Raw genomic sequence first — 12,951 nt, forward strand, 5'->3', positions numbered from 1 at the left:
GATTTTTAAAGTATTTGTAAAATACTTATTTAGAAAGAATATTGAATATGAAGATTGACAACCAGTCTCTTAGGTAGTATTTAACTTAAAGTACTTTGAAAACCTTGAGAAGTGGTCTAATAAAAGTGCTTTTATTAAAGTGACACACAAGTACAGCCTATATGTTAGGCTGTAATTACATGGTATATGTCTATCTGTAGTGTTTACAAAGTCTGACAACCATTCTAACTCAGTTATTAGTAACTTATTAATATGGTAATATCAAGGTAGAAATTTATGTACCTGGACGTAACCTTTCATTACAGTTCACTTTCAGTATCTACAGAGGTTTGGTTCCAGGAGCCCTCACAGATACCAAATCTGCCGATGCTCAAGTCCCTCATATAAAATGGTGTAGTATAATGAATAAATACAGTCATTATACTGTTATCTGTGAAATTTTGATACGTGGTTGGTTGAATCTGGGGATGTGAAAGGCATGGATACAGAGGGCCTACTGTATTCCCTTTGATAATTCACTCCTTTTTGAGAAAAACATTTCTAGGTCTCATTTAAACACAGTATTGCTTTTCAAGCATCATCAATATTTTGATGAATCATTAGAATCTTTCCGATGATTTTATGTCAAAAAGTTGATATTTTCAATATGAGAATTTTGTCCTTGAAATAGATAGAGGGATAAACAGCAAGGTCCTACTATACAGCACAGGGAACTATATTCAATATCCTATGATAAACCATAAAGGAAAAGAGTATGAAAAAGAATGTACTTGTATGTGTAACTGTATCACTTTGCTGTACAGTAGTAGTTTACACAACATTGTAAATCAACTATACTTCAATAAAATAACTTTAAAAAAATTAAAGATAGGGGAATTGATTTTGGAGATGGGTGTGATGTTGCTTTAGTAAGCAAAGAGCATGGTTAACTGTAAAGCTAAAGGATTAAACTTTACGATGCATTTTGAGATGGCAGGAGAGAAATACTTGACCCTTGTAATTTACTTTGCCAGTTCCTAATGCTATTTATTTATTTATTTTTATCTGCGTCGGGTCTTTGTTGCGGCCCGCAGGTGTCTCTCTAGTTGTGGCACATGGGCTCCAGAGCACGTGGGCTCTGTAGTTGTGGCACGTGGGATCTTAGTTCCCTGACCAGGGATTGAACCCACATCCCCTGCATTGGAAGGCGGATTCTTAACCACTGGACCACTTGGAAAGTCCCTAAATCACATTTTTAAGGGGGACTTCCCTGGCGGTCCAGTGGTTAACGCTCTGTGCTTCCACAGCAGGGGGCATGGGTTCGATTCCTGGTCAGGAACTAAGATCCCTCATGCCGCACAGTGTGGCCAAAGGAACAACAACAACAAAAAACATTAGTTTTTTTTTGTTTTTTTTTTTTTTTTGCGGTACACGGACTTCTCACTGTTGTGGCCTCTCCCGTTGTGGACCACAGGCTCCGGACACACAGGCTCAGTGGCCATGGCTCATGGGCCCAGCTGCTCTGCGGCATGTGGGATCTTCCTGGACTGGGGCACGAACCTGCATCCCCTTGATCGGCAGGCGGACTCTCAACCACTGTGCCACCAGGGAAACCCAAAAAATCACTTTTTTAATGATCCAATATAATTGTTCTAGTAATTTGCATAGAATTTGAATTCATTCATTCAGACAGAAGTAAATATTTATTGAGCCAGAAATAGTAGGAGGTTGGGAAGCTCTCACTAAGCAACAAGCTTCAATATAGTGTGCTCCTGCTTTGACATAGATATGCCCTGGTGCTTGAGTGCACAGGGGAGTATTGGGGGTGGATTCCAAGAGTCTAGAAGACTAAGAGTTGGTCAGGACATATGTAGCTGAGGACAACCTAGGGAGAGGGATGATAGGTTAAAGGTAGGAGGCAGGAGAGAGTATGGGAAATGCTGGCAAGTATCAGCAGTTCAGCAAGGCTGGATTAAGGATAGTATGTGTGGGAGTGTTGAATGACATATTTAGAAAGTAAGAAAGGTAGGGGCCCATTAATTCATTCTTGTAATTCATTTTAGGTATGACTACTTCATCAAGAAATTCTTAAATCTGCCATTGTGGTTTTGCCTCTAATACCCAAGAAGTTTAGAATTTGAATCTGGGGAGTTGATGCTGTTGGGTAGTGAGGTGCAATAAGTCTCCTTGAAAAGGTTGCTGCTCTGGGCTCCAGTCTCAGGAAGTCTCATCATTTCCAGTTGTCTGGTAAGGGTGAGGTCTCAGAGTTTTTGTTTTTATGGTTTCGTGCTCCTGTATTACTATGGATATTCATCAGGTGATTTGGCTTCAGTTGTGAGAATCTTGCCAAGAATCTATGCTGAAGAAACCAGGGGAGTATACAGGTTTATCTTGATTGTAATTCTGTGACAGTTGGCTGATGTTTCATAAACTCATCTCAGTTTTAAATGCTAACTTTAGTTTGTCCTGTCAGCTTTTGTTGACAACTCCTAACTCATATGTAGTACTTGGTGTTCAGGAGATGGCTTTTCCCTGTTTGTCTTTGCATGGTGGTATTTGAAGGTAAGCAAAGCATGGTCTTTAAAATTTGATGTAGCATGTTTTCGTTCCTCAAATATTTCTTGAATGCCTAATACTTGGAAAGTTGAGAAGCTCCTCCACTGAAGACAATCTCTAAAGGCTGTTCTGCAGTGATTTGCCTAAAGTGTTTCTAGGATCAGCGACAGTTAATGACATCTGTAGTAACTTTGTGTAATTTTGTTCTTGTCTCTGAAAGTTTATCAGTTTAGAATTTCTACGTATAAACGTATAATGATTTCTCTGTACACTGTGGTGAGAGACAGTATTTTAAGAAGCATGGCACAAGACCTCAAGGAGCTTACAGTCAACGTAATGTGGTTTATTATGGTTAAATGTCTCAGACTCTTTTTATGGTGCTTTAGTAGTCATTACGTAGAGTGTGGTGTTGGGCTCACCCTCTAGAGTTAGACCCAACTTCAAATCCTAGGACTGCTGCTTTTTATCCATGAGATCTCAGATTTTCTAAGTCTCAGGTGCTTCTTGAGGAGTAGTAGTATTACCACAGGGTAGTAGTAAGGATAAAATATAGTAACACATGTAAGACTTTATTAGAATGCTGACACATAGTAAGTACTTACCTTTAGGTGTTACAAATTCTATTATCCTGTGAGCTTTTTTTTTTTTCCTTTTTTTTTAATTGTTGGAGTAGGGATAATACTGTTTGGTCTTAAGTTCATTAAACAATTACAAATGGCTACTATCTGCTAATCACTTTTGGGGAAACAAAAGTAGTTGAATATATGTGGCTCACAGCTCAAAAGAACTAACAGTTTTTGAATTAAAAAAATTAATAAATAGCAACAAACATGGGGCTTATTATATTCCAGGCATTCTTTACTCAGTGTTAATAAGTATGCTATGAGGTAGTTACTGTTGTTTTCGCCATTTCACAGATAAAGGAATTTAAGTAGGAAGAAGGCATGTGATTTGCCCAAGATCTCTCTGCTAGCGAGTGATGGAGCCAGGTTTTACAACTAAGCTGTTATACTCTGAGAACACAATATTTAATCGTTGTTCTGTTCTGCCTACAGAAACAAGGCTTGCACATCTGAAAGATTCAGGACCTTTATGACAGTGTCAGTGTGGTGGATCTAGGCTATGGGGTGTAAGACTTAGGAGGGAGGAATCAGTAATGGCCAGGATGTTCAGTAAAGGGAGAAAGCTGTCATTTAGCAGAACTTGCAATGTGTCAGGCTCTCACATATTAGCTCCTTCATTTGTCACAGTGTTCCCAGGAGGAGCATTTTATTATGAATCCCCTTTTTAGTTAATGGAGGCTCAGGAAGTTTAAGTGACTTACCAAAATTCACATAGCTGGTAAATGGTATAGATGGGATTTTTTTTTTAATCTTTTATTTTTTTAATTAATTAATTTTATTTATTTATTTTTGGCTGCACTGGATCTTCGTTGCAGTGCGCGGGCTTCTCATTGCAGTGGCTTCTCTTCTTGCGGAGCATGGTCTCTAGGCGCGTGGGCTTCAGTAGTTGTGACACACGGACTTCAGTAGTTGTGGCTCACGGGCTCAGTAGTTGTGGCTCACAGGCTCTAGAGCGCAGGCTCAGTAGTTGTGGTGCGTGGGCTTACTTGCTCCGTGGCATGTGGGATCTTCCCGGACCAGGGCTCAAACCTGTGTCCCCTGCATTGGCAGGTATATTAACCGCTACGCCACCAGGGACGTCTTTAGATGGGATTTAACAAAATCTTTTTTACGAAAATAGCAAACATACAGAAAAGCAGAGGAGTAATACAGTGTACTCCTCATCACCCAGATTCAGTAAATACCAACATTTTGCCTCTCATTTCATCTATTTCTGTCACTTTTAAAAAGTTTTATTGAGGGATAATGGACTTAAAGTAAACTGCACATATTTAAAGTGTATAATTTGATATATTTTGACATATGTACACACTCCTGAAACCGTCATCACCATAATCAAGGTAAATAAACATATCCACCACTCCCAAGAGTTCCCTTGTGTCCCTTTGTAATCCCTCCTTCTTACCTTTTCCTGCTTCCCTGCCCTCTCCCACACAAGGCAACCACTGATCTGTCACTATAGACGAGTTTACATTTTCTAGACTTTTATATAAATGGAGTCATACAGTATGTACTCTTTTTGTCAGGCTTCTTTCACTCAGCGTAATTATTTTGAGATTCATCCACATTGTTGAATGTGTCTGTAGTGGATTTTTGTTTGCTTTTGCTTTTTTGAGTGTGTAGTATTCTATTGTATGAGTGTACCACTTTTTAAAAAATTCATTCACTTGTTGATGGACATTTGAATTTTTCCCAATTTTTGGCTAGTATAAATAAAGCTGCTATGAACAGTTATATACAAGTTTTTACATGGATATATGCCTTCATTTCATTTGGGTATATATTTAGAAGTGGGATGACTTGATCATATGGTAGGTGTATGTTAAGAAACTGCCAAACTGTTTTCCAAAGTAGCTCTAGTGTTTAACATTCCCATCAGCAGTGTATGAGAGTTCCAGTTCCTCTTCTTCCTTGTCTACACTTAGTATGGTTGGTCTTTTTAATTTTAGCCACGTAAGAGGTGTGTAGTGGTGTCTTACTGTTGTTTTAATTTATATGACTAATGATATTGAGCCCTTTTATCATCCATCTCCTTTGATAGCCTCTGTTCAAATCTTTTGCCAATTTAAAAAAACGGAGCTGTTTTTCTTTTTTTTAAACAAATTTAGGAATTCAGAATTTTCTTTTATAAAAAATTTTTAATTAATTTATTTTCGGCTGTGTTGCATCTTCATTGCTGCGCGTGGGCTTTTCTCTAGTTGCAGTGTGCGGGCTTCTCATTGCGGTGGCTTCTCTTGTTGTGGAGCACGGGCTCTAGGCACGTGAGCTTTAGTAGTTGCGGCACGCAGGCTCAGTAGTTGTGGCACGTGGGCTTAGTTGCTCCACGGCATGTGGAATCTTCCTGGACCAGGGCTCGAACCCATGTCCCCTGCATTGGCAGGCCAACTCTTAACCACTGCGCCACCAGGGAAGCCCTGAGCTGTTTTCTTATTATTGTATGTTGAGAGTTCTTTATGTATGCTGGATACAAGTTCTTTATATGATTTGTAAGCATTTTCTCCTGTCTGTGGCTTGTCTTTTTATATTATGGACAGTGTCTTCCTTAAGAGCAGAAGTTCTTAGTTTTGGTGATGTTCATTTTATCAGTTTTTTATTTTATGAATTGTGCTTATGGGGTCGTATCTAAGAATTCTTTGCCTAATGCAAGATCACAAGCTTTTCTCCTATGTTTTCTTCTAGAGGATTTACAGTTTTAGCGTTTACATTTAGGCCTACAATCCATTTTGAGTTTATAATTTTTGATGTGAGATATGGATTGAGCTTCATTTTCTTAGCATATGGATGTCTAGTAATTCCAGCACCATTTTTTGAAAAGACTTTCTTTTTTCTCATCGAATTACCTTTACATCTTTGTTGAAATCAGCTGCCCATTCACGTTTTAAAAAATGGAATAATTTAAAGCAAATGCCAAGCATAGTGTCATTTTATCCCTATATATACTTCATTATGTGTCTCTGACTGATAAAGACTGGTTTTTAGAAACATAACATTCCATTATTATACCTCACAAAATGAACAGTTTCCTTACAATTGTCTGATATTTAATCCATATTTAAATTTCCCAGGTTGTTTCAGATCAGTCTCCAAAGTTGACCAATAAAGGGTTTTTCTCTATCATCATTGTCTCACATTTGTATATATTTCATGTGTTTCAATCCATGGATGTCATTATTGATTTTGATGCCCCAAAATGCTTCAGGTTGGTGTCTGTCTCTTTTGACATGATACTTGAATGTTTTGAATAAATGGGATTTGAACCTTGTTTTGTTTTTTTTTAACTTCAGTGCCCATGTTCTTCCCAGGATTATTGTTGTGCTTTCTTGAAGGAAGCCCTTAAGGAATAGATGAGACTTAAATGGTCCAGTTGAAGGGTGCATTTGTTGGAATAGTGGTTTGGTGCGGGCAGTGTCAACATATCTGTGAACATAGGTCTAGCAGCAGGAGGCAAAAAGCACTTGTGGCACAAGAGCCTGGATTGTGGAGTAGTCAGAGAAGCAAAGGAAAACAGGCCAGAGTCATAGCATAAAGCACCTTGCCAGCTGGTTTGGGGGATTTGGTCTTTTTAATACTTTGGTGGTGGGTTCATGACATTTTGTTTCTCTCGTGAGCTTGATAGAAAATTATTTTTGAAGGAAGGCCCTCTTGATTGCCATTTTTCATGGAGTTTGCCAAGAAAAATCTGGTTGAAGAAGCGGATATCAATTCTCTAAGTAAAGTCTGGAGAGAATCCCCTGTTGAGTGGTTGTTAACTGGATTTCTCAGGAGCCTGTACTCCTTAAACCTTTCATCTTTCACATAATAAGTCATATACTTATTATGTTGAATTTGAATCAGTATGGTATATATACATAATTTATGTAGTGATAACCAGAAGTATTTTTAAGTTATGGTGTCTTACTCTTGCTTAACTTAATTGACCTCCTGCTACATTGTTGGCTATATTGAAATCCAAGGACTAATTATGGATTGGTGAGCTTTATCATGTTTTAGTATAAAATTTGGCTAATTAATTCACTAAGTTTTACTCACTGATTTCTAGAGCCCCATGGTTATGAGTGTGCTTCCGCTTCATAATGCCTCCTGCTATGGCAGACATCCTTGACATCTGGGCAGTGGATTCACAGATAGCATCTGATGGCTCCATACCTGTGGATTTCCTTTTGCCCACTGGGATTTATATCCAGTTGGAGGTACCTCGGGAAGCTACCATTTCCTATATTAAACAGGTATGTTATCAGGCTGAATTTCTATAAACATAGCTTACTTACTATATCACTTAGGGGAAAATGTTCCTCCATTTTAGAATGTTATTAATGTAAATCATATGGTAAATTTGAGAGAAGTTTATAAGTCATTATATTTTAAAGATTTTGATCCATACTGTGTCTTGGATCTTGTTTATTGGCTATATAAAACATTCTCATTCTCACTCCCACTCACTTTTAATTTTTAAAAAAATCCACGTGTGATACCTAAATGAAGACAAATTAGCTTATGTTAGCTAGTTTGAAAGGCTTGTTCAGGTTATCAAAAGGAATTTGACATTGTTCTAGAAAGTTTTATTTTGAGGTAAGATCTTTGTATGAATTGTCTTTGAGCTTATCACGTTTATTTTTCCTCAAGTGATTTTTCGTTGGTTGTCTCTTCTCTCCTTTTCCTTCCCTTTCTAATCCCCATTTTCTGTCCCCATCCCCACTATTTTTCATGGTCACTCTGGGGGGAAAAAAGGTTTTCTGCTGTTCAGTAGATTTTTTTCCCCCAGTAATCAATGCTATGTCCTCATTTGAAAGCAAATTCTTTCACATAGCAAGCCTTGCATGTTTTGTTGGATGATTTCTTTCAGGCGAATTGATGAGTACTATTGATTTGTGAAGATTATGACTTGTAAGTAAAATTATTTTCCTAAACTTTCTCTTTAATGTTTTTCAAATAGCTGAACCCAATATGGAAATTGGGGTTTATGACATACTTAAGAAAAAGTATTTATGACAAACCTTTTTAAAACGCTTGACTTTGGATAGCCTTTTAACTCTTTTCCAAGCTTCTTCATCAGGGAGACATAAGAATTCCAGAACTGCATAATCCCTTAAGTGAAAAGGGATCACTTTTTAATTGTTTTGGGCACCCTACAGGGGCAGATAGTACACTTACTTTTATAGTCACAAGTGACAGGTATGGATGCCTGTGGCTATAGCTGAAGCTGAATTAACCACTGAAACCATGCTCCTTAAAAAAAAACTTATTGTTGTAAAATACGTATAACATAAAACTTACTGTAGGAGTCATTTTTAGGCACACGGTTTCTTGGTATTAAGTATATTCACAGTGTTGCCCAATCCATCACCACTATCCATTTCCAGCACTTTTCATCATCCTAAACACAGACTCTGTACTTAGTAAATAATAAACTTCCCCTCTCCTAGTCCCTGGTAATCTCTATTCTAGTTTCTGCTTATATGAATTTGTATATTCGAGCTACCTCATGTAAGTGGAATCATACAGTAGTCGACCTTTTGTGTCTGGTTTTCTCAATTAGCATAATATTTTAAAAGTTCATTCATGTTGTTACAGGTATCTAAATTTCATTCCTTTTTAAGACTGAATATTATTTCATTGTATGGATATACCACATTTTGTTTATTCATTCATCTTTTGATGGACATTTTGGTTATAACCATCTTTTGTCTTTTGTGAATAATGCTGCTCTGAACATTGGTGCACAAGTATCTGTATGAATCCCTGCTCTCCATATGTTGGATCATATGGTAATTCTGTTTTAACTTTTTAAGAAACTGCTAAACTTTTTTTTTTTACAATGACTGTACCATTTTACTTTCCCACCAGCAATGCAAAAAGGGTTCCAGTTTCTCAAAATGCTAGCCAACACTTGTTTTCCTTTTTTGTTTTTTTTTTTTTAAAGTAATAACCATTCTTATGGCTGTGAAGTGGTACCTCATTTTAGTTTTTTTGTTTTTTTTGCGGTACGTGAGCCTCTCACTCTTGTGGCCTCTCCTGTTGCGGAGCACAGGCTCCGGACGCGCAGGCTCAGCAGCCATGGCTCACGGGCCCAGCCGCTCTGCGGCATGTGGGATCTTCCCGGACCGGGGCACGAACCCGTGTCCCCTGCATCGGCAGGCGGACTCTCAACCACTGTGCCACCAGGGAAGCCCTCTCATTTTAGTTTTTATTTGCATTTCCCTAATGGCTAATGATTTCAGGCATCTTTTCATGTTCTTATGGACCATTTGTAGAATTGTCTGTTCAAGACTGTTGCCTATTTTTTAATTCAATTGTTTTTTGTTCTTGAGTCATGGGAGTTCTTTAATGTATTCTGGATGGTAATCTCTTATCAAACATATAATTTGAAAATAATTTCTCCTATTCTGTGAGTTGCCTTTTCACTCTCATAATAGTGTGCTTTGATACAGAAAAGTTTCTAATTTTGATGAAGTCCAATTTACCTATTTTTTTAATTTGTTTTTTGCCTAGCATCAGTTTCTCTTGTTTGTTTCATATAACTGAATCTGAGGATTGGCCACGATTTTTATCCCTCAGCTGTTGACTTTTGTCCTGGTTGCAGTTAAAATATGTAATCCACCTTGTGTTTGTGTGGTGACCTTTTATGTGATCTCATCCAGGAGACTTCAGGGGAGATCATGAGAAATTGATTCTGCTCATCCTAACAGGACAGTGCGAGTTAATGGAGATAACTCTGGTGAATAGAAAAGAATTCAGGACAAAAATAATGTAAATTTTGTATGGAGGTGGTAGATGATACATAATTTAAATGTTCTTTTTTTAATTAGAAATTATTTATGTCCACCAAAATGCTAAATATGGAAGTCTTCAGTGATTCTTATTCTTCATAGATTTTCACATTTAATACTTTTGTTTATATAAATGCATTTTTTTGCATTATACCATTATATTGCTTTACAAAAATGGGTTAAATACCGTTCATATTCTCTTACAATTTGCTGTTTTTAAAAGGAACCAACCTTAATATATCTCGTATAGCTTTCCACGTTACCGTGTTTTTCTGTTTTATTTTCACAGTTCTGTAATATTCCGTAATTCACTTAACTGATCCCTTATTGCTAAGCAGTTTGCTTGTCCTCAGTTTTTGAGTTTTCCAAAGAGTGCTGCAGTGAGCATCCTTGTAGATACATCTTTGTACACTTGAGCAAGTATTTCCATTTCAGAAAATGTCTTATTACTTTTTCCTGCAGATGTTATGGAAACAAGTTCATAATTACCCAATGTTTAACCTCCTTATGGAAATTGACTCCTATATGTTTGCATGTGTGAATCAAACTGCTGTATATGAGGAGCTTGAAGATGAAACAAGAAGACTCTGTGATGTCAGACCTTTTCTTCCAGTTCTCAAATTAGTGACAAGAAGTTGTGACCCAGGGGAAAAATTAGACTCAAAAATTGGAGTCCTTATAGGAAGAGGTAATTAAAAAAATTCTTATTTTGAATTTTTAACATGTTTGTTGCTATCTGTATAAACATGTAGTAAGTATGATCTGAGACCTTGCTTTGCAAGGTGTGGTCCATGGACCAGTGCTGGTCTGTACATTGTTAGCAGTCTGAGATAAAGTAAGTATAGAAATCGAGAATAAACTTCTCTAGCGATGTGATATTGCCACAACATCCAAGGGTGTGTGTATTTTTTGTCTTTTTCTTTTCCAGTGACTTATTTTTTTAAATTTATTTATTGAAGTATAGTTGATATACAATGTTGTGTTAATTTCTGCTCTATAAAGAAGTGATTCAATTATGCATAAATATACATTCTTTTCCATATTCTTTTCCATTATGGTTTATCACAGGATATTGTATATAGTTCCTGGCGCTATACAGTAGGACTTGTTTTTTATCCATTCTATATATAATAGTTTGCATCTGCTAGTCCCAAACTCCCAATCCATCCATCCCCCTTCCCTGCCCCTTGAAAAACCACAAGTCTGTTCTGTATGGCTATGAGTCTGTTTCTGTTTTGTAGATAAGTTTTTTTGTGTCATATTTTAGATTCCACATATAAGTGATATCATATGGTGTTTGTCTTTCTCTTTCTGACTTACTTCACTTAGTATGATAATCTCTTGGTCCATCCACGTTGCTGCAAATGGCATTATTACATTATTTTTTATGGCTGAGTAGTATTCCATTGTGTATATATACCACATTTTTTTTATCCATTCAACTGTCAACGGACATCTAGGCTGTTTCCATGTCTTGGCTATTGTGAATAGTGCAGCTATGAACATAAGGGTGCATGTATCTTTTTGAATTATAGTTTTGTTTGGATATATGCCCAGGAGTGGGATTGCTGTATCAAGTGGTAACCCTATATTTAGTGTTCTGAGGAACCTCCATATATTGTTTTTCACGGTGGCTGAACCAAGTTACATTCCCACCAACAGTGTAGGAGGGTTCCCTTTTCTCCACACCCTCTCCAGCATTTGTTATTTGTAGACTTTTTAATGATGGCCATTCTGACCAGTGTGAGGTGATATTTCATTGTAGTTTTGATTGGCATTTCTTTAATAGTTAGCGATGTTGAGCATCTTTCATGTGCTTGTTGGCAATCTATATGTCTAGTGAATTATTTTTATTTTATAAAAGTGTTGTTTTTTTGCAAATTTGAAATGAAAAAGTTGTTCCTTTGCCTCAGGTACTTTGAAAAGCCCTTTTTAAGAGATGCATCCTAAGTTTCTTATGAACTACCCGTCTAGTATGAACGTAATTTATGCACAACTCTATGCTAACCGAGACTTTAAGCTGATTGATGTTTCCATAAATTTTACTCCATAAGTAAAATTATGTTTTAAGTAGAAGTTACTTTTATAGCAAGTCAAGATATATCATGCCCACATTATTCTTTGCATATTAATTTCAGGGAGAATTGTGAGTAACACAATAAACACGGAGCAGTCTCTCTTGCTGTAGTAATCTTAGATGTCTAAAGGGCCAATGGTATCCTGCCTTAGACAGGGTATTAACTTGAATTTGCATACTGCAAGGGATTACTGAAGAGGAGGCTTAAAGTACAAAACCAAAAATATCTGAAGAGTGTTGGATCTGGATTGGCTACCTGTATTGATCACATTCACTCTTATAGGATAATATAGTACCGTCCCCTTTAAGATAGTAAGTACCTTTAAGATACTATTCTTTGATCTTTGACCTATAGTTAATTCAGGCTAGCTAATGATTACACAGTGGGACTAAACTCTTCCCTTTGGGTACTTAGAACAGAAGCTTGTTTAGTTACTGAATGACACCCTGGTATTTAAAAATGTTTGATTATTTCAGATGTTAGCTAGTTTGCTTTGGCAATGACTTTTCCCCCCATTAAATAGGCTTGTAATTGTGTACCATACAGATTTTTCAAAAATATATTAATAGCTTCAATAGAAAGCATTCCTTTCTGTTTTTTAGAGCTCCTAAGATTTTTTTTAAACTTTTAATTATTCTCCATTAATAAAAATTTTTCCTTTGAATTAGAGTATATGTAAAAGTAGAAAGAATAAAAATATCACTTAGTTTTATCCAGGACAAGAATATCCACTAATAATATTTTGATATAGTTCTTTTTAAGCAGTTTTGTGTGCATGTTTGTGAAAATATTGTTTTTCTGTATTTTTCTGCTGATATTTAGGGAAGCTGAAATATTTGACAATTCAAAAGGTTAGCATCACAGAGAGAGTTAACTTTTATGAGAATATAGGTGTCTTTTTGAGATTTACCATCTTTTCAAAACTTAGATCTCTGTGCTTTCTTTGGG

General features: G+C 36.6%; 1 protein-coding gene across 12 annotated transcripts in view; it reads left to right on the forward strand.

Annotated features, from left to right (window-relative positions):
* The window catches only part of PIK3CB (phosphatidylinositol-4,5-bisphosphate 3-kinase catalytic subunit beta), a 190,979-nt gene that overhangs the window by 79,826 nt on the left and 98,202 nt on the right, over positions 1-12,951 (forward strand). For 7 of the 12 annotated variants that reach the window (XM_089911087.1, XM_089911083.1, XM_022582608.3 and 4 more), the window contains 2 exons: positions 7,198-7,384; positions 10,388-10,613. The exons of 1 other annotated variant lie outside the window; for it this stretch is intronic. In XM_089911087.1, the coding sequence (XP_089767213.1) occupies positions 7,232-7,384; positions 10,388-10,613 (379 nt within the window). In that variant the 5' untranslated portion in view covers positions 7,198-7,231. Of the gene's footprint in view, positions 1-2,042; positions 2,227-7,197; positions 7,385-8,001; positions 10,614-12,951 lie in introns of those variants that run through there. 4 more of the 12 variants (XM_030761527.2, XM_089911085.1, XM_030761529.2 and 1 more) reach the window with 4 other exon arrangements.

The sequence above is a fragment of the Delphinapterus leucas genome, chromosome 4 (assembly GCF_059928025.1).
Source record: "Delphinapterus leucas isolate spDelLeu-1000000601 "Yukka" chromosome 4, BTC_Dleu_Yukka2, whole genome shotgun sequence".
In the NCBI taxonomy this organism is placed as follows: domain Eukaryota; kingdom Metazoa; phylum Chordata; class Mammalia; order Artiodactyla; family Monodontidae; genus Delphinapterus; species Delphinapterus leucas.